We start from the raw sequence: 23,337 nt of genomic DNA, 5'->3' as shown, positions 1-23,337 counted from the left end.
TGGGACAATTAAGATTTGTTTTCGCATTTAGATTTTAAAAGATTTTTGTTTGATAACTGTATGACAACTAAACACATTTTTGACATTTTAATCACATTTACGCATGCTCCCATTAAAATTCCTATTACTATAAATGAATAAATAGATTTTAAAGATATTTTCGATAAATGACAATTAAGCACATTTGCACTATTACAATTCCTATTGTAATTAAGTTCCTAATTGTTCCTATTCCAATTAAGTTCTTTTTTGACATTTTATTGGCAATTAATGGCAATTAAGCATATTTCCCCTAAAATTTCTAATACAATAAATAAACAGATATTTACCAATTTATTTTTATTTTAATGACCCTTTTTTTATTTTAATGACAATTAAGCAACCCCTCACAATAAAAAACTAATAAAATATATAGATTTTTAACAATATTTTTTTTTTGCTTAGTTGCAATTTTTGTCGTATTTTAATGACAATTAAGCACCAACCCCAGTTTTCTGGCATCCCTCCTCCACCCCAACTCCTCACTTTTAAAGGGGTCATCGGATGCAAACTTCACTTTTACATGTTGTTTGAACATTAATGTGTGTTGGCAGTGTATGTATAAATCTACCCTATAATGATAAAAATCCATGCAGTGGTTTTTAATTAATCTGTAAAAATAATATCCCCTTTTTCAAATCGAGCCGTTCTCAGATGCCATTCTCACACCGACAGAGGCCGCTCCCACGATAGTTGATTGACATGAGCGTCTTACCTCAGATCAACTGTAACAGTCCAACCTCCATTATTTCGATGCAGAGCAGGGATGTAAGTTAGACAATAATATCTCCGATTGAGTGATTGAGGTGTTCTGTTGCTGGATGTAATAATGAACATAGTGGTCGTCATTTACTCCCGATATCTGAGCCACTGAAGATGCAGTGGATTATGTTTGTTTGTGAATGGAATGCACCTCCGATCTACATATATCTGTCTATGTTCGCACAAATCATTCGTGATCCAGCTTCACTTACAGCAGAATTGAGTATAAGCGTTTTTTATGAATCTTTGCGATCGCCTTTCCTAATAATGTGCTGGTTAGCAAGTTTAGCGGCTAAATGCGGCTAAATTAAACAGGCTAGTCACTCCACATAGAAGAGAGGGGCGGGGCGAGCAGAGCTCATTAACATTTAAATATTAATTAACATTTAATTTTGACTGTATTCTCAAAATATTACAATTTTAATCTCGCAATAATGTCAAACTATTTAGAGAATAAAGTCAAAATTCAGAGAATAAAGTCATAGTAATACAAGCATAAAGTCGAAAATACAATAACGTTGAAATATTTTGAGAATAAAGTCATAGCAATACGAGAATAATCAAAATATTTTAAGAAAAAGTAAAAACTACAAGAATAAAGTCATAGCAACACTCGAAAACACAAGAATAACACTTAAATATTTTGAGAATAAAGTCATAGTAATGCGAGAATAAAGTCACAATATTTTGAGAAAAAAAGTCAAAATTCCAATAATAGTCATAACAACACGAGAAAAAAAGTCAAAAATACAAGAATAACGCTGAAATATTTTGAGAATAAAGTCAGAATTATGAGAATAACGCTAAATTATTTTGAGAATAAAGTTAAACCTCTGAGAATAAAGTCAAAGTATTTTGAGAAAAAAATAAAAAATAATAAAGTTGTAGCAAGAATAAAATTGTAGCCACACGAGAATGAAGTTGAAATTGCAAGAATAACGTTGAAATATTTTGAGAATAAAGTCAAAATTACAAGAATAACATCAAAATGTTTTGAGAATAAAGTCAAAATTACTAGAATAATGCCAAAATATTTCGAGAATAAAGTCAAAATTACCAGAATAAAGTCGAAATATTTCGAGAATAAAGTCAAAATTACCAGAATTAAAGTTTGAGAGGCTATATTGCACATCCAAATATAATAACTCATGAATTACAACAAAAACTCATGAATTACAATAATGTAAATAACCACAGAAAACTAAAAGACTACATAAAAATGTTTCAATGCAAAAAAAAAAAAAAGTCATGATTCAAAACTAAGCTTCATTTTCTTTATGTAATTATTAAACAGTTTTTTTTACTTGATTTTGGATTGTGACTTGGAAATTTTTGTGAACTTCACTCATACTTTGAAAGCTGCTTCAACAGGTCCACAGCATTAACATGCTGCTTTAAGTCATTCTTTAGGCCAAAAATATAATACAGCATTGCATAAATCATTCATAACCTATTCAAAACTCAGCATTACTGAAAAGATTCAACCAAGATGGTGAATCACTTGAGAGAAATATTGATTACAAATACATTCAATAGCAAAAAGTACTCAAAAACGTCATCTCCTGTTGCTGCTTTGCTCGTGTAAATGGTTCCAGATCAATTACTTATATACTTCATATGCAGACAGTGAAAGGGTAAGGAGATACCAGATGTGTTTTGATTGATAATTTGTTGAGGAAACGTCTGGCATGAACATCGGTGTAAATGTCAGGAACGGCATATTTACGGCACCTTCCTGCTGCTTCATTAGCATTCCAAGGATTTGAAATGACACCATCATTAATTATTAACGAACGGTCATAATTACCCAAAGCTGCTCTTGAATCGTCACGAGGTCAAAGCACAGGACTAATAAAGATTATGAACGCATTACATTACATCTGCTTGAGAAAACAGCTCTGGACCCAAGCAGGGTAATAATAGAGAATATTATTAGGATGTGTTCAAAACACTGTCAATCAAAGCATACTGTTTCGTATAATAACACTAAATGTGATTATGCAGTATATAGTGCACAGTATGCACACCAGCATATGTTTTTTTCCAGCTCATGGCAGTCAGATTATACTCACAGGAGATGAGATATCGCTCAAGACTTACACTTCTGAGATTTCAGTGGATCAATTACATAAAGGGATAATACAGTCAAACAGTCTTTATGACAAAATAAGCCCTGATAAGGTGATCCCCTAAGCATCCCTCAGCGCTAAACACATGTGCTTGATCCCACTCATTAGGACATGGATCACAAAACAGAGGCGAGTGAGACATTTTGACCATTTCTGACCACGCAAACAGCAGGAACCTGGCAATTAGAGAAAAGCATGACCACATTTCTCACTAACATCACACGTCTTTTTTCTTCACCCTCATACGCTCTCCTAACAGTAACAGCAAAGGCTGTTAATGTTGCTCAACATATTGTGTCACTGTCGGGTAAACACTGACCCAACAATTACCTACTTTTCTGGATGATTGGTCTACTAGTGACAAAAACTATACTATTTACTTACAAAAAAAGAAATCAATCAAATAAATAAATATTGATTAAAGGAGAAGTCCACTTTCAGAACTAAAATTTGCAGATAATGTACTCACCCCCTTGTCATCCGAGATGTTCATGTCTTTCTTTCTTCAGTCGTAAAGAAATTATGTTTTTTGAGGAAAACATTTCAGCATTTTTCTCCATATAATGGACTGATATGGTGCCCCAAGTTTGAACTTCCAAAATGCAGTTTAAATGCGGCTTCAAACGATCCCAAATGCAGTTGTAAATGATCCCAAAGAAGGAAGAAGGGTCTTATCTAGTGAAATGATCAGTTATTTTCATTTGGAAAATGCAATTTAAATATTTTTTAATCTCAAACGCTCGTCTTGTCTTGCTCCCCCTGAACTCTGTGTATTCTGGTTCAAGACAGTTAGGGTATGTCGAAAAACTCTGATCATATTTTCTCCCTCAACTTCAAAAATCATTTTAAAATCATCCTACATCACTGCAGAAGTACCGACCCAGTCTTTGCAAAGTGAACATGCAAAGAAGATCAAACACCTTTAACAAAAAAGGTAAAACAGCGATGTAAGACGATTTTGAAGTTGAGGGAGAACAAGAGATGGGAGTTTTTCGACGTACCCTAACTGTCATGAACCGGAAAAAAACAGTCCTGGCAGAGTGAGATGAGGATTTGACTTTAAAAAGCATATAAATTGTATTATTTTTTCTTCTTCCTCAGCTGGGATCGTTTACATCCGCATCTGGGATCGTTTGAACTTTTCAAAATGCATTTAAACTGCATTTTGGAAGTTCAAAATCGGGGCACCATATCAGTCCATTATATGGAGAAAAATCCTGAAATGTTTTCCTCAAAAACATAATTTCTTTACGACTGAAGAAAGAAAGATATGAACATCTTGGATGACAACGGGGTGAGTACATCATATGTAAATCTTTGTTCTGGAAGTGGACTTCTCCTTTAAATTTAAATTCATCAAAAAATAAATTAAATAAATAAATTAATTAAATAAAATAAATACATTAAATTAATTAAAATAAAGTTAAAATTAACATTAATTTAAAAATTAAATAAAAATATATAAATTAAAAGTAAAATAAAAGTTACAATGAACATTAAAATAATTTAAATAAATTAATATAAAAAATATATTATTTTATTAAAATTCTTTCAAATAAATCAATTAAACTAAATAAACAAACAAGAAATATTAAGTCTAAAGTATTTTATGAGGAAAAAAAATCTGGAGTGATACAAGAAACATGAAATCACAGAATCGACCAGTGAGAACCAAGTATTCCCATAGAGGCGTATAATATGCTTATTTAATAATTAAATAAGTCATAAGCTCTAGTTAATGTGGAGTGTTAATAAGCGAGATGAATTTTCAAGGGATGGACATTCACAAGATTTCATGTAATCAACTGGGAGATGAAGCAGCTACATGAAAAGGTTGTTCGTTTTCAAAAGGATTCAAAGCTTCAAATGAATAAATCTGAATGAAGCACTTCCACAGCAGAAAGAAATAATGATTTGGATTAAAAAATCATGCATTGCATTAATCAGGACATATGCTGATGGCTGTGAGACACTGCATCTCCCCGGTCTGTCTGTGGTTTCTCTCCTCCTCTTACACTCAACAGAAACAGAAAGAAAGATGTTTTTCTCCAGACGTTTGAGTGTTTGATGTTTTACACCCAGCAGCGGTTTAATAAAGACTGAAACTGAGATGGAAATAGAAGATGAGGAAAGAGAGAGAGAGAGAGAGAGAGAGGAATGGCCCCAATAACGTCCCACCGTCCTGGTGGAAAGGGAATTGGCTATAGAGTGATATTACAAGGTCACTGACAGGAGGGATGAGAAAAGGCGGGACGTGTTTTGATCGAAGGTTGTTGATGTCAGTCAAACAGATTGAAGGAAACGATGTGTGTCAGAGAACATGAATATAAATGTTGCTCATTCATGTGTGTCTGCATATGTCAGGTGAGGTATTTGCTCTGACATGCCTTAAAGCGACAGTTCACTCAAAAATCTGTCATCATTTACTCACCCTCAACCCTTGTGAAACACAAAATATACTGTATTTTTAAAAAGACTGTGTTAAAAAAACACTGGACGCCACTGATTGTCATTAATTGGATGAAAAAGATCATTCAGATTCAAAAATAAAGGACATAATTTTCTTTTTTGAACTATCCCTTTAAAAAGGTGATTATTTTTCCCAATCAGAGTAGCAACTATTATTTTATTTCTTATTATATTAAATATTAAAAACAATACTACATTTAAAATATATATGGTTATATAGATAAATATACACTACCAGTCAAATGTTTTTATCTTTTCAATGTTTTGTTTTTTAAAACATTAAAGTTAAAGTCTCTTCTGCTCACCAAGGCTGCATTTATTTGATCCAAAGTACAGCAAAAACAGTAATATTGTGAAATATTTTTACTATTTAAAATAACTGTTTTCTATTTGAATATATTTTAAAATGTAATTTATTTCTATTATCAAAGCTAAATTTTCAGCATCATTGCTCCACTCTTCAGTGTCACATGATCCTTCAGAAATCATTATAATATGCTAATTTGCTATTCAAGAAAATTTGTATTATTATTATCATCATCATCAATATTCAAAACAGTTAATTACATTTCTTTTTTCAGGATTCTTTGATGAATAGAAAGATCCAATCAGTCAGTATAATTTTTTTAGGGGTGGAAGAAATGATGGAAATTAATACTTTTATTTAGCAAGGATGCTTTAAATGGATCAAAAGTGATGATAAAGACATTTATAATGTTACAAAAGATTTCTATTTCAGATAAATGCTGTTCTTCTGCACTTTCTATTCATCAAAGAATCCTAAAAAAACTACTCAGCTGTTTTCAACATAATAATAATAATACTAATAATAATAATAATACATGTTTTTTAAACAGCAAATGAGAATATTAGAATGATTCTGAAGGATCGTGTGACTGGATTAATGATGCTAAAAATTCAGCTTTGAAATCAGAGGAAAAAAATACATTTTAAAATTTATTAAAATAGAAAACAGTTATTTTAAATAGTAAAAAATATTTCAAAATTACTACTGTTTTGCTATACTTTGAATCAAATAATGCAGGCTTGGTGAGCAGAAGAAACATCTTCAAACGACATTAAAAATCTTACTGTTCAAAATCTTTGACTGGTATATATGGATAATTCAAAACAATTCTGAATTGATTCATTAAAAATAACTTCAACTGACTCACTGAAATGAATCACATTTAAATCAAGTCAAATACTGTCATGCTATATTTTACTGTATTAGACAGGATTAGGGCTGTCACTAATGATTACTTTGGTAATCGAGTAATCGGTCGATTTTTCTGACAATAATCAAGTAATCTGATCATTAGACTTTTTTTTTCAAGGTAATAAAAATAGACCTAAGCTAGCAATAGCCTTTAAAATTACTTATATATTAGCAGTGGGTCAATAACAGTTCAAATAAAGTATCAAAAGCAAGTAATCATATGATTTTATTAAACAAAACTGTTAAAATACATAATGTATTTCAAACAATATATCTAATGTACATTACACATTATAACAAATGACCTACCAACGGCCTGACGATTGTTTTTATGCTTTCCTGCATGATCTAATCCTTGAGTAATATTGACCAAACAACATTTAATTCAAATGTACACTTAATCTTGATTTGGCCATTTTTTGGCCATTTCTTTACTACAGCCACTGTAACTTCTTGAATATGTAAACACAGAGTGAGGGTTTGAGCTTTTATTTTAAAATCGCAATGAACAGTTAGCATATTGAGAAAGATATTGATGTATTCTCCTGTGTTTGCGTAGGTTTATAAATGATTTACCTTACGAATGCAATGAAATGAATAAACCCAAACTCACAACAACATGCAGAGATGGAATCTGAGATGCTCCACTAGTGTAAATGATAACAGTTCGTGTGGAACAGCATTTGAACGCAATTGCTCTGAGACGCATGTATGTAACCTACACACGTAAATAATTAAAGCGGGTGTATTAAACATGCATCGCATATACTTAACTGAATCGTAGCATTTGTGAATTCACAAAAGCATTATGCTTTATTATGATTTTAAATGTGTTTAATATATCATGCAGTCTTGGAAAATGGTCAAATAATGCGTTTCATGGTTCTCACCGTAGAGTGCCACTTACAGTATTTTACCCATTACTCGGCAAGGGCAAATTGAGGTTAATGATTTTTTAGAACTAAGCACTCAAACTGAATCGAGGAATCGTGACAGCCCTTGACAGGATTTTGACAAATACTGCCAAAAACTGATTCAGAAGTCTCAATCTGATTCCCATAAAAACACAAAACACGTGCATGTACACACTGACCAGAACAACAAAACACAGAACAAACCACTTTACATGTGTTATTATGACAGAATTTGATGGAACAAATGTATAAAACATGCCATTAGAAAACTGGAAATGAACTCACAGCAGAAAAAAACGATAAATGCATCAAAATAAATAAATAAAAAATAAATGTCTCTTTTACCCACACACAAACTTTTCCAAAAAAGGACATGCCATACTTCTACTGTTTCATTTAAAGCTAATTCTAAAAATGATTATGAACTTACAAACAAGAAAACTCTATGCATTAAAGGGGTCATCGGATGCAAAGTTCACTTTTACATGTTGTTTGAACATTAATGTGTGTTGGCAGTGTATGTACAAATCTACCCTGTAATGATAAAAATCCATGCAGTGGTTTTTAATTAATCTGTAAAAATAATATCCCCTTTTTCAAATCGAGCCGTTCTCAGATGCCTGTCGATATGTCACACCCACAGAGGCCGCTCCCACGATAGTTGATTGACATGAGCGTCTTACCTTAGACCCGCCCTAAATCAGCTGTAACAGTCCGACCTCTATTGTTTCGATGCCGGCGCAGGGATGTAAGTTAGACAAGAATATCTCCGATTGAGTGAATGAGGTGTTGTGTTGCCGGATGTAATAATTAACATAGTGGTTGTCATTTACTCCCGACATCTGAGTTGCTGAAGATGCAGTGGATTACGTTTGTTTGTGAAGGGAATGCGCCTCCCGATCTACATATATCCGTCTGTGTTTGTGCAAATCATTCATGATCCAGCTTCACTTACAGCAGAAGTAAGTGTAAGGTTTTTTTTATGAATCTCTGCAATCATCTTTCCTAATAACGTGCTAGTTATCAAGTTTCGCGGCTAAACGCGTTAAATGCGGCTAAAGTAAACAAGATCGTCACTCCACAGAGAGAAGAGAGGCATTTAAAGGAACAACTCCTTAGAATGAGATGATTTTTGCAGAGCTGATTTTGTCAATGTAAAAAGGGTGTTGTTTTACACTACCACTGAGCATTTTTAACTAAAGTGTATTATAGACTTTTCATTAAGACCCTAAAGCATCATATTAACTGGAAAATGGGCATCTGATGACCCCTTTAAAACAACAACAACAATGCAATTCATTTATGAGCAGCAGTTCATAAAGTTTATCTGATAGGAGTTTGTTATGCAACAGGCCTCAGTAATTACTCCATATAACAGCATAAATCAAATGTCAATTCAACAAGTAATCATACACAAACACGCAATATGTACATGTCAGCTCAACTATCAATCTGTTAAGTCAGGTGGAAATATGATTAAATGAACATTACAGATGTTATTTGTTCAGAGCTCAGCTTAGATGATCTATTAGCTTAGTTCTGCCATGCAAACTGATTATTAACACTCAGTGATGTTCCCAGCAATGTCTGCCCAATATTCTACATCATCTATTTGTGGTAAAAATAAATATTTTAGTTACAAATTTATTCAAATGTTTTCTGAAAAAGTTTTTTACATTGTGCCAAGGACACTGTGAAACTTTCACGCTTCATGAATTATGCCATAAAATCTTTGCAAAATGTACCACTGTAAGTATAATTTCTGCAAAACATTACTGTAGTTTTTTTAGCAAGGGTATTGTTTTAACTGAATAATTGACAAGATGTGGTCTGTCAGAGCTGTGGTTGAGTGGTAGAGTGCATATATGTGGATGAAGGATATGTACTGTAAGGAATAATTGACGAAGGACTGCTGAATTATTAAAAATTAAGGTACACCTATAGTGGTCATGCTCTTTCAAAAATTCTAGCAACATCACAGTCAATACATGTACAGGGTCAGGGTTGATCGAGGCATTTTTAGGTTTTTGTCCAATAAATGCTTGTGCAGAAATAATTAAACCACTGTAAATACTCACAGACTGTAAATAATCACATATTCAAAAGCAATCTTATCGCAAGCCTTTAGGGGTAATTTAATCATGAGTTATAATAATAAAAGCAATGCAATTTAATTAAAAAATGAATTACATTTTATTATTGTTAACTGAATTATATTTAAAATGTAATAATAATAAAAATACTATTAACAATTTAATAATAATATTTGTTATGGTTTTAATTTTAACAGTAGCAGCAGCAATTATGCTACATTAAATATTGATATTTATATAAATAATTAAATATTATTTTATAATTATAAATAATAACAATACTATATTTAAATGTATTGATTTTATTAGTATTTTTCTTAACATCAATTATTAAATTAAAACATTTTTTAACAACAATGACTTACAATAATAAATAATACTTATATATAATAATTACTACTTGATTTTATTTTATTGATTTTTGTTGTTATTATAACATTACTATTAAAACACTATCAATTACTGCTATTTATTTTTTTATTGAATTATATTTAAAATGTAATAATAATAATAATAATAATAATAATAATAACAATTTAATAATAATATTTGTATTGTTTTAATTTTAACAGTAGCAGCAGCAATTAGGCTACATTAAAAATGTAATACTTATATAAATAATTAAATATTATTTTATAATTATAAATAATAATAATACTATATTTAAATGTATTGATTTTATTTGTATTTTTCTTAACATCAGTTATTACATTAGAACAACATTTTTTTAACAACAATGACTTATAATAATAAATAATGATTATATCGAACAATTACAACTTGATTTTAATTAACTGATTTTTGTTATTATTATAACACTACTATTAAAACACTATTAATTACTACTATTAACAGCATTTATTTATTTATTTACGCCCCACAAAATCGAGTTCAAGAAAACTTTCCCTGTAAAAAAAGGACAAATGGCATATTCTTTCCTATTTCAGTCATTAAACTTAGGTGATCTGAGTTTTAATCTGGTTCAAGACATAAATCACTTCTTTCCCTCGCTCTGCTCCCACTTCTAATAAAAGTGCCAAATGGCTGACATTAAAATTTAATAAAAAGCAGAACATCTGAATTTTTTTCACAACTCTACTAATAAAGACCTCACTAAGAGTAATCTAACTAGTCTGATGTGCTTGGCATTTCACTCTGCTCATACTGACATATTACAAATAACAATTAGCCCGTGATATTCATTTTCCACAGCTGAAGTCACACAGTTCTGGCAGTCGGCCACATCAGTCTGATGCCAACATCTCACATCTCACATCTCATGGCTGCAGCTTCTCCTGCTTCACTGCTCGCCTGCCATAGGCATTTCCTCTAGTGGGAATAAAGCAGATTCAAAAATCTGCATTTGCAATCAAAAAAAGTACCAGGGTATTACCATAAACATGTAGCATGGAGATTTTGGCCATGTACAAAGGTAGTACCATGGTGTTTCTTGCATGTAAATACCAGAGTAAATTAACATTGTATTCATTCTGTACTGTATAAAAAAAAAAAAAAAAAAAAAAAAAAAAAAAAAAAAATCAAAATGTTATGTTTAATTCAATACATTACTTGCTGTTTTTTTTTGTAATTATTTGTAAAAATTGACTAGCAATTACAAGAAAATTGTTTAATAATAATAACAATAAATAAATAAATAAACAAATTACATTTTAATGATTAATTATTCAATAATTTTATTATTAAAATGTAATTGGTTGTTTTTATATATTATTATGATTATGATTATTATTTTTAAATTTTAAATGTATCACTATTGTTATTATTATTATTTATAAAATACATTTACACTTAAAATTAACAGATTTATTCTTATTTTCTTACACTTTTATTCACATCATCATCATTATTATTATTGATAGTAATTATTGCTAATAATATAATAATCATCATCATAATTATTATTATTAAAATAAATGTTACACTTTTACATTTGTATTCACATCATCATCATTATTACTATTGATAATAATAATAATAATAATAATAATTATGATTATGATGATTATTAAAATAATAAAAATTGTATACTTAAAATTAACAGAATTATTCTTATTTTATTCACCACCATCATTATCATTGCTATTAATAATAATAATAATAATAATAATACAAAATATAAATAAGAATATTTTGTAGTTTTATAAGAATAATTATTTTATTATTTAAATGTAATATGTTTGTATTTATTATTATTATTGTATTATTATTACATTTTAAATGTATTCATTAATAATAATAATACACTTACAGTTAACAGAATTATTCCTATTTTCTTATATTCAACATCATTATTATTCATAATAATAATAGTAATAATAACACATATTACGTGTACATTTAAATAAAATAATTGTACTTATTTTCTTCTTCTTCATCATTATTTTTAGTTATAATATATGATTGATAAACAGCCCGACAAATAACAGTACAAAGTATAGTATATACAGTAGTTTGAAATGCATTTCAGTCCACTTCACTGTTTTTTGTCATTTCTTTGAAATAATTTTTGAACTTCGAATGGTTTTCATATAGAAATTGCTAATAAAGTATATTCTACACCTATTTTTTTCAGTGTACATATCAAAATGACATATTACCACGGTACTTTTATGTTGTGAAGCTGATTTATAGGTTTAAAGCTCCATAAGCGCTGATATTAATGTGGTATGAGGTGACATTTGTATTGTTGCGAGGCAGAGAAATGAAAATGCAGAAAAGCTTGACAAAGAAAGCGGATGTGTAGCTCTGTCTCTGTCTCATCACCCACTGTTTTCATTCACTGCCTTTCATTTTTTCTTGGTAACCTGACCTGATTTTCCTCCCTCTCTCTGTGGAGGTCTCAGTGAAGAGCCGTACGTCTTTATGTAATGAATGAATCATCTGTAATGTCTGCCGTTTCAGGGCCATTTAAACTCATACAGCTGGAAGACAGAGAGAGAGACAGAATTCAAAGACATTTAATCTGCCCACAACCTGTTTGTTCAACAGCCCATAAAACAGCCGTATAATAAACACACCTCCTGTGTACGCTTTTCAGAGGCTCTCTCTGGACAGAAACATCTAGGACAGAAACACAGGTTGTTTTCCACACCATCAGGTTTTTAAAAAGATATCGATATACTCTCCAAACTTAATCTACAGACGATGCATTCGTAGACTGGTTCCCAGAAATCAGAGTAAAAACTGTGGCTTGATTAAAACATTACTTTGTTTGAGCAGCCTCTCACAGCAACACCCAATCAACCAATGATGTAAAGAGGGGCGGGACTATATGCTTGACTGACCAATGGCAGACAAGGGGTGTGTCCACACAACTTGTTTAAAAACTGTTGAAAAATTACAGTTCATCGTTAAACAGCTTCACAATAGTTAAATAACTTAACAGTACCTAATTTTTTGGATGTTCCGTACTCGCCAATGAATAATTATGATCAATGATGACTGAACGACACAACAGCGGCATGATGAATGCTCTACATTTTACATTTCTACAGGTCAAGATTTTTTGCAATTTTGAATTTTGCTAATAAAAAACAACTTTTTTCAAACTCGTCCTAGACCGTTTGTCCAATTTTCATGAAAATTGGCTCAGATCATCTTCAGACAAAGCTGGCAAAAGTTATCGAAAGCGTTTTGATATACCAAACCGTTTTTGTAAAGCGCATTAACGAAATTTGATGAAATTTGTGTAAAAATGGACATAAGACTATATCTTTGCAACCCCGTAGCAGATTCAGATCAAACTTGGTGCGTGTTATTCCAGTTGTGACCTGATGGCACATGAGCAGCTTCGGCACAGCACCACCTACTGGTCAAAAAACATTTTAGTTTATATTTTCTGAACAATTTAACCAAAAACCAGAAGAGTGATCTCATTAGATTCGGAGTACCATACTGAATCAAACGATACCAAATTTTCCTATGCCAGCCATTTTGAGCATGTACCATTTCAAATTTTGTAGTAAAATGTTGCATTTTGCGAACGCTTTAACGTATTGTTTTGATTCTTATGAATCTTATAGAATTGCTTGCAATAAAGTTATAAAATTTGGCACACAAATAGAGGACAGTATCATCATTAACCACAGCAAATTTGGAGTCTCTATCTCAAACTCTCTAGCGCCACCAACAGGCCAAATTTTCACTAATGTTTCTGCTAATAACTTCTGAACCATAAAGTCTAAAAGCAAAATTGTTTTTCTTCTGATTCCTTGGCTCAGGAAAGTTTTAATTTCTATGGTCAAGATTTTTCGCAGTTTTGAATTTTCCAAAAGATCTATCCTTGACAGTTTGTCCAAAAGCTTTTTGACATACCAAACCATTTTCGTAAAGCGCGCTAACAAATTTGACGAAGTTTGTGGAAAAAAGGACAGGAGACAAGCATGACATGAGGGCACATGAATAGTTTCTGTACAGCACCACCTACTGGTCAAAAGACCAGTATTTAACATGACATTTCTGCTTATAACCTCTGACCAATTTCACCAAAAATCATAAAATTGGTCTAGTTAGATTTGAAATGGCATGTCGAATTGAACAATATCTCATTTTCCTCTGTTGGCCTTTTTGAGTTTTGTAGTAAAATTCTTTATCAACAAATGTCTTTAAGAGTCTCCAACCCTGTTCCTGGAGAGCAACTATACTGTTCGGCTTTAACGCTAATCCAACACACCTGAACCAGCTAATCAAGGTGTTTAGGGCTACCTAATTACAGACAGGTGTGTTGAAGCAGGGTTGGAACTTGTGTCTGCAGGAAGGCAGCTCTCCAGGAGCAGGGTTGGAGAACCCTGGTCTTTACTGAATAAAGAAAGACAGCTCCATAGCTCTTTATTTTACCTCTGTTGTGCTTGGCCCCTAATTGCTGATTGCAGCTATATTTTTTACACTGAGATTAGTAAGTTTATTAGTAAACTCTAATGTTGACTTTAGCCATTCATCTAACATATTATGCCAATTATGACAGCTAAAAAAATGAGAGAGGTGAGACCTGGTTGAGCTGGGTAATTTTGACATTGTTTATCCTGGATCAACATTACAGTCCAAAAATACAGACTCAACCCAATCCCTACCCCTAAACCTAACCCTACCCCTAATTTATTCCTAAAATCAGTGGGAAATGATAGCTGATTAACAAGGGTGTATAAGCCCTGACCCTGATTGTAAGCTTAAAACTGACAGTTTCTGAAAAGTTATCCCTCAATTTTGATTGGTTGATTGGAATGTTGTTCCAGGATCAACAAGGATTTTGATCCAGGAAAATGTTGTACTTGGTGAAATCACGTTCACCCCTTTGCTTGTGCTTGCAAAGGTTCTGGATTATCCTATTGTTGGCTTGTGGTTAGGGGCGTGTCATTCCTGGAACACACTCTAAACGATTTGCCAATCACAACACACTGGACCAGCTAACCAATCAGAACACATTTGGTACTTCAGAAGGAGGGTTTCACTGAAAACGGAACTAAACAAAGCGTTCGAGACAGACTGGGAAGTGAGGTGCTGCAACATTGTAAAAGATGCAAAGAATAGTGCTAGTACACCCCAAAAACTAAATCAAGACTTCGTAAAAGAGCATAATCGGACAACTTAAACAATTCTTTTGGCACCTTCATTTTTAAGGTCCTATATTGTTCTATTCCTATGGAAGCCCGTTTCTATCACTGACTAAAAAGTAAAAAAAAAAAAGGTAACTGTCAATTTTTATCTCACACTTATATTTTTCTCGCAACAGTGAGATCACATCTTGCAGTTCTGACTTTTTTTTCTCAGATTTGAGATATAAACTTGCAATTGCGAGTTATAAAGTCAGAATTGTGAGATATAAACTTGCAATCCGGAGAAATGAAGTCAGAATTGCGAGTTATAAGAATTACAAGACAAACAATTCCACGAAATTAAGTTGGAATTCTGAGACATAAAATCATGATTCTGACTTTTTTTCTTTGTTGTAATTTTATATCTTGCTGCAATTTTGGAAAAAAAAAGTCAGAATTGCAAGATGTAAACTTGCAATTGCGAGAAAAAAGTAAGAATTGTTTATTTCTCAGAACTGCAAGTTATTGAGAAACACACTCACAATTCTGAGAAATAAATTGCAATTCAGAGAAATAAAGTCAGAATTGCGAGATATAAATGCACAATTCTGATTTTTCTCAGAATTGCGAGTTTATATCTTTATTCTGACATTATAATCTACAATTGTGAATTAATAAGTCAGAATTGTGAGAGATAAACTCGCAATTCTGAGAACATATCAGTCTTTTTCCCCCTCAGAATTGGACTTTATATGTCGCAATTGTGAATTTATATCTCAGTTCTGAGAAAAAACTGAGAATTGTTAGAAAAAAAGTCAAATTTGCACGTTTTTATCTCACAGTTCAGACTTTATAAAAAAAAGTCAGAATTACGAGTTTATATCTCACAATTCTGACTTTAGAACTTGCAATTGTGAGATTATATCTCACAATTCTGAGAAACAAATTAAGAATTATTAAGATTACCTTTTTCTTATTTTTTTATTCAGTGACAGAAAAAGGGGCTACCATACATTCCAGAGATATGAGGATTTCAATGTGACTCAATAGTTTGAGTAAATTGTTACTTTGCACATATTTTTAATGGTCAAAACCAAAATGTAGTTATTTTGCATACAAGCTAACACCTCTTTGAAAAAAATAATGATAAAAAATAAATAATGATAATAATGTCTGAAGAACAAATAATGCTGTAAATAGAAAAGTATCTTGTTTCTCCAATCAAAACAACTGCATAAAACCTGTATAACCACTTTGGGAAAAATGTGGTTCCATAAATGTTTTATTAGTGTCCATAAATATTAGAGAAAAATAGCTCAGGTTATATGGTCCTTGCAGCACAATACCTTAGTATCTTAGTAAAACTGCACCTATTACAAAAACATTGAACACATTGTGATCGCAATCCTTTTGTTTTAATTTTGTTGGCTCCATATGAGCAATTCCACATATGTTCTGCCAAGTAGGAAAAAAAATAGTGGATTCACAACAGATATTTTTTTAGTAGGTGGTTTAATTCTAATTGCTCACATTAGCGAAGGTCAAACAATCATTTCTATAATTCGGCTGAAACATAATGCTGCACAATCCAATAAAGTTCTCAGCCAACTGTTGTTTTACGAGCCAAAACTCATTTTACCTTTCATTTATCATTTGGCAAGTGTTCATTTTGGGCTCTGGGCATCCATTTCACACACTGATCCGCTGATGCATTGAGATGAGACTTTCAGAGCAGGTGTTTAGCTCCAGTGGGAGTGAAAATACAGAGGAAATATTAAAAAGCCGAGACAAAAATCATATTAAAAAGCGACAGGGTTAATATCTGATGCTTGTCCACTACAGCCACTGGTAAACATTCATGTTGTGATATTACATCCAAACCACTACCGACAGTGCTGGCTTGTAACTGATTACATGCAATCTGGATTACGTAATCAGATTTGAAAAATTAAAGGGATAGTTCACCCAAAAATAAAAATTTTGTCATTAATTATTCGCGCTCATATCGTTCCAAACCCATGAGACATTTGTTCATCTTCAGAACACAAATTAAGATATTTTTGATGGAATCTGAGAGCTTTTTCACCCTGCATAGACAACAACGTAACTGCCACGTTCAAGACCCAGAAAGGTAGTAAGGACATTGTTAAAATAGTCCATGTGACATCAGTGATACTGGCAAGTACCACATTCTTGTTATTCTAGTAAAATGAAACGTTAGGAAATATTATATTCCTTTGTGGTTTAATTATAGACATGTCAGAGGGTTAAAGCAAACGCAGCTAAGTGGCTTTGTCCGTGTGAATTGAAGATAAGAAGCCGAACACACTCTACCTCACACATACGCACAGCAGCTCAGTGAAATACTTCCACTTCATTTAAAGGAATGTGAACAAACGAAGCCAATCTCCCACGGAGCCTTGGGCCAAAAGTGCTTCATTAGTATGACTTACACAGACAGATAGTAATCTAGAATTTATTTATTCATGAAAGCTAATTTAGCCATTAGTTATTAGTAGAGGAGACCTGTGATCCCACAGCACAGACCTCTGTATGTCAGGATACCGATACAAAAGCACAGCAGCTAGTGATCTGAATGCTAATGCGGCCCAGGACACGGCTCTTACTCGCTGCTAGTTAACATACACTCAGTGACCCGCAAATCACATTATATACTACGACAATTTCAGGACATATATATGCGATATGGTCAAAGGATAGGGGCTCTTTTGACCACCCAAAATACTTTAGCAACACCCTGGCAACCACTTACAACACTGTAGCATCAGTACAAAGAGTTTCACAGAAGAAATCGCCAGTAGCATTTTCTTTGGAAATGTGTTGCTATGGTTGCATTCTCAGTTAGAAATAAGGACTGACTTCAGTTACCTGTTCATACAGATGTTATTCAATCTGCTTCAGTCTAGTCTATGTACAACAGACTGAATTTAAAAGGTCACAACTGGCAATTACAGTTTTCAATCCCAAACTCTGATGTTGAGTGCAGCAGACTATAAACTATTACATCAGAAGAAAATACAAACATTACATTTGACCTTTCTAGAATGATTTCTTTGGCCTTGTCTTTCAGTTCCATTATTTACTGTGTTCAAGCTCTTATGCATTTGTATGGTTTTCCATCATGAGACATTTTCGTTTTTATATCTTAATATTATTAGTATATTTTCTATCCCATTTCCCAGTTTATAATTATATTTCCTATATTTTCTGTCAACAGTGGATAGAGAAACTCATCAAAGTCCCTTTCAAGGAAAGTCAAGTTCACTCAGCAGCTGTATTTGCAACACCTCCGGCAGTTCATACATAATATACAAGTTGGCTCTTTCATTAAGAAGGTAGGACTATTCCACCATATTGCATGCTGCAATTTCTCCCATTCATAAGTATAGGAGTGAACCGTTTTCGTATTTCTATGTGTCTTTGGACACATGGACACTTGGGGCCAGATTTACTGCCAGTGCAAACTGTCTTTTGGCGTTAAAATAGGACTGTCAGGATTTACTAGATGCGCAGTAAAGAATTAGCGTTGAAAAGGTGTGAAACCAGTGTTAATTTGGTTGGCAAATAATTTTCGTCAACAACATTTTTTCACAGACGAAAACAAGATGATAACGAAACAAAAACTCATTTTGAATGACAAAAATGATGAAAATCCATGTCTCATAAAACGTCCAAAAATGTCAATATTTGGGAGTTAGAGAAGAGCAGACATATGGATAAATTTGATGACGCAAAAGAGAACTCAATTCGGTCCAGATTTCTGAGCGCAGACACCGAAGCAGCGCCTCTCGCACAGCGCACAAGTATTTTTTCACGTCACATACAGAGAAATACACAAAAAACGATGTTGAATTGTCAGTTTTGACAAGTATCCACGTAAACACACTCGGTTACGTCTTGAGTGAACGTAAACAGTTGGAAGAATATTGGACATTTATCAGTACATTGCATCCGTGCATTCGGTTTTAAAGGACCAGCAGCCTAATTTAGTTGTTATTGTCTTTGGCACTGATGTTACTCAAGCTACAAAGAAAGACAGAAAATCACTCACTGCTCTTGACTGAATCACTAGTAGCCCTAATACTGATTAAGCTAAATTTATTTATATAAATATGTCTGCTTGAAAGAATGAAGAATGTAGTAAACAAGTTGCTATAAAAAATGCATAATTAGCTTATATAACCATTGGTATTTCATTGAAAAGACTACCATGTTCTTGTTTCTTTATGAAAAGTGGTTTCATTTCATTTTAACATAAAGGCATGTTGCGAGTCACAGCAGTTAAATCTGTGTCTATCATAATAAAACCTTAATATCAAACCTATACAATGAGTTTTAGTCTTTTTAGAGAAATTCTTAATAAATGCATTACACTGTAACTGTGACCTTACTGAATATGCATTTGTTTAACTTTCAGACGCAAAATTTATGGGAGGAGAATCACACAACGTGATTAACTAACGTTTGTGCTTGTCAAATTACTGGTAATTGCACCATTTAACACCAAAAACAGCATGTTGAAACTATTTTGCATTTGAAATGGCTGCAACTGTTGTTGCTAGAAGGAGGCACCGCAGAGAACAGAGAGCGCGTGGTAGAAGGGAGAGGAGTTTTTCCACCAGTATTAATTTATTTGGAATGCCAGAAGAACACATTATCCTAACATATTGTTTGCCAAGCCAAGCAGTTTGCTTCAGGAAATAGATGATGACTTGGAAGCCTCAACTAGGAGTCTCGCAATACCAGGTCTATCAAAAGAAAGTCTAGCAAACCTTCATTTTTTTTGGCCTCCCATTCTTTTCAACGTACTGTGGCTTCTTTATTTCTTTATTCTTTATTTGTGATTACGCTAATTTGCGCTGCGCTTGGTATACTGCATTGGTCGATATGTAAATGAGATGTTGCGACTCTGTTCTTTAAAGAAGTTCACTTCCAGAACAAAGATTTACAGATAATGTACTCACCTCCTTGTCATCCAAGATGTTAATGTTTTTCTTTCTTCAGTCGTAAAGAAATTATGTTTCAAATCAAACTATTCTCAGATGCCTGATGCCTGAGGCCGCTCCCACGATAGTTGACTGACATGAGCGTCTTACCTCAGATCAGCTGTCACAGTCCGACTGCCATTGTTTCGATGCCGGAGCAGGGATGTAAGTTAGACAATAATATCTCCGATTGAGCGATTGAGGTGTTGTATTGTTGGATGTAATAATGAACATAGTGGTCGTCATTTACTCCCGACATCTGAGCCGCTGAAGATGCAGTAGATTACGTTTATTTGTGAAGGGAATGCGTCTCCCGATCTACATAAATGCGTCTATGTTCGCGCAAATCATTTGTGATCCAGCTTCACCTACAGCAGAATGAGCATAAGGGTTTTTTTAATGAATCTCTACAATCACCTTTCCTAATAATGTGCTAGTTAGCATGTTTAGTGGCTAAATGTGACTAAAGTAAACAGGCTTGTCACTCCACATAGAGAAGAGAGGGGCAGGGCAAGTAGAGCTCATTAACATTTAACGCAGCCTCGACCAGAACAGGATGATTTTTGCAGAGCTGATTTTGGCAAGGTAAAAAGGGTGGTGTTTTACACAACCATTGAGAATTTTTAACCAAAGTATATTATAGACTTTTCATTAAGACCCTAAAGAATCATATCAGGGATCGTTTACAACTGCATTTGGGATTGTTTGAAGCCACAACTAAGCTTAAACTGCATTTTTGGAAGTTCAAACTCGGGGCACCATATCAGTCCACTATATGGATAAAAATGCTGAAACGTTTTCCTCAAAAAACAATTTCTTTACGACTGAAGACAGAAAGACATGAACATCTTGGATGACAAGAGGGTGACTACATAATCTATCAATTTTTTTTCTAGAAGTGGACTACTACTTTAATTTGCATGCTGTCAGTTAATCACCCGCAGAAATTTCCACGCCCATCAGCTCTGTTTCGAGATTGCGCTCTCGTGCTAATTTGTCCTGTTCAGTAAATCTGTCCCCTAATGTGTAAAATGAAGTGTTATTGTAACACATTGTAAGCCTGACCTATTATAACATGCAAACAGAATCTTTTTGAAATATTTTCATACTTCATATGATGTCTGCATTCTAAGCCATTAATGGGATAGTTTCCCCCAAAAATGAAAATTCTGTCATTAATTACTCACCCTCATGTCGTTCCAATTCTGTAAGACCTTTGTTCATCTTCGGAACAGAAATTAAGATATTTTTGATGAAATACATGTAAATACGAAAATTTGATTAAATTATAAAGCTATGAGAATACTTTTTGCACGCAAAGAAAACAAAAAAAAAACTATTTTATTTAACTATTTCTTCTCTGTGTCAGTCTTCGATGCTCGGAGGAGAAGCAATTGCTGAAAAAAGTCATTATTTTGTTTTCTTTGTGCACAAAAAGCATTCTAATAGCTTCATAACATTACGGTTGATCCACTGATGTCACATGGACTATTTTAACAATGTCCTTACTATGTTTCTGGGTCTTGAGCGTGTCAGTTGCGTTTCTGTCTATGCAGGGTCATAAACTCTTGGATTTCATCAAAAATATCTTAATTTGTGTTCTGAAGATGAACGAAAGGTCTTACAGGTTTGGAACAACATGAGGGTGAGTAATTAATGACAGAATTTTCATTTTTGGGTGAACTATTCCTTTAATATACTCAGTATATGGTAGAGAATAATAAATAAATAGCCTTTTTCCCCTTTTGACAACGGCCATACCACTGTGAATCCCAATGGCCTGACCCTAAATCCAGCTGTCACATAAACCTTATATATTTTCTGATTTTCATAACGCCACACACAGAGAAGCTGATTTAATGCTAGAGCGAATACCATAACCTTTTATAGACCGCCAGCTCATTGTGTATTTACACAACGTCTCGTCCGGGAACATTGAGAGAAAGCAATCGCATGACAGAGAGATCTACGAGTTAACACCACTCACACACAAACGATAGGCTTTGCCAGTGTTTCATAAGAAACACAAACAAACTCCTACTAACCAAACACATAAAAGCATTCCTCGCTCATTTGTTTATAAAGGTTAATGCACTTACTGTAGTAAGAAAACTTCATATTATAGAGCACAACATCACACCAATGAAATTCAAACAGCATACCACAAATGCTTATTAGTGCAGTTTGCCCATTCGAGCATCACTATTATTAGTACTCATCCTTAGTGATCCGATCAAATCTCTATAACACTGTAAAAAATGATTTTTCAAAGTTCTTCAAAATTTAACATGTTTCAATGAGTTGCTTGCTGTTTCTTTTTAACTAAATGTGATGTTTCTGAGTGCAAATTACTTAGACAATCATTTTTCTTCATTCTAAGTGTTAGACACATTATTTTCATCTGCTGAACCATAAAAAGGTGAACAAAATCCCACACTGAAAAAGAAACCTGAGTCATATCTACAGACCATAAGATCACAGAGACGCTTTTCACTGCAGACAATAAACAACCACCTAGCAACCACCCAGAACACCCTAGCAACACATAGGAACATGCTAAAAAAACACTTATGAACCCCCTTAACAATGCAAGTTTTTCCTGTTCAGAAAAACCTAATTTTCTCCACAAAGCAAAAAAAATCTACGAGTGCAACATTTCTAAAACGCAGAGAAACGCACCTACCTGTGTGATAGTTCACCTGTTTGCTCTGCATGGAGAACGTTCCCATGACGAGACCCATAACTGCCGTCCGCCACTACACACCTGTAGCATGAGACAGTGCTGCGCTCAGATGAGAGCGAAACGTGTTTATTGACGTCTAGTTCAGCGTGTGTCTGCACTTAAATTGTAGATCCTTCCTCTCTCTATTCTCCTCCATCAACGCATATTAATCTTTCTCCCTTTCTCTCTGTCCGTCCAAATCTCTCTCTCTCTCTGTTTCTCGTCCTTCCACCCTGGAGACAAATATAAAGAGAGCGAGGGAGAGTTAATGCCAAAGAGGAAGAGGGCGACAACCAGGGAATGAGAAAAATCTCAGGAGACAGAAACACTCTGGCAGAGGAATAAAGAACAGAGGAAGTGAGCGAGCGATTCTGGTGTGCGTTTCAGCGCGTGTGGCGTCATACCAAAGCAGAAACGACAGCCTGACCTTCT

The 23,337-nt window shown here is 33.3% G+C and overlaps 1 protein-coding gene across 2 annotated transcripts in view; it reads right to left on the bottom strand.

The window, feature by feature from the left end:
- LOC127175889 (Kv channel-interacting protein 1-like) overlaps positions 1–23,337 on the bottom strand; it is a 72,296-nt gene that overhangs the window by 28,025 nt on the left and 20,934 nt on the right. The window contains exon 1 of one of the 2 annotated variants that reach the window (XM_051127204.1): positions 22,867–23,249. The exons of the other annotated variant lie outside the window; for it this stretch is intronic. Within the exon in view, the coding sequence (XP_050983161.1) occupies positions 22,867–22,924 (58 nt within the window). The 5' untranslated portion in view covers positions 22,925–23,249. Of the gene's footprint in view, positions 1–22,866; positions 23,250–23,337 lie in introns of those variants that run through there. 2 annotated transcript variants of the gene reach the window in all.

This window comes from Labeo rohita, chromosome 14 (genome assembly GCF_022985175.1).
Source record: "Labeo rohita strain BAU-BD-2019 chromosome 14, IGBB_LRoh.1.0, whole genome shotgun sequence".
NCBI lineage: Eukaryota > Metazoa > Chordata > Actinopteri > Cypriniformes > Cyprinidae > Labeo > Labeo rohita.
The sequence above is the reverse complement of the archived record's forward strand: the minus strand, read 5'-3'. Positions and strand labels throughout refer to the sequence as shown.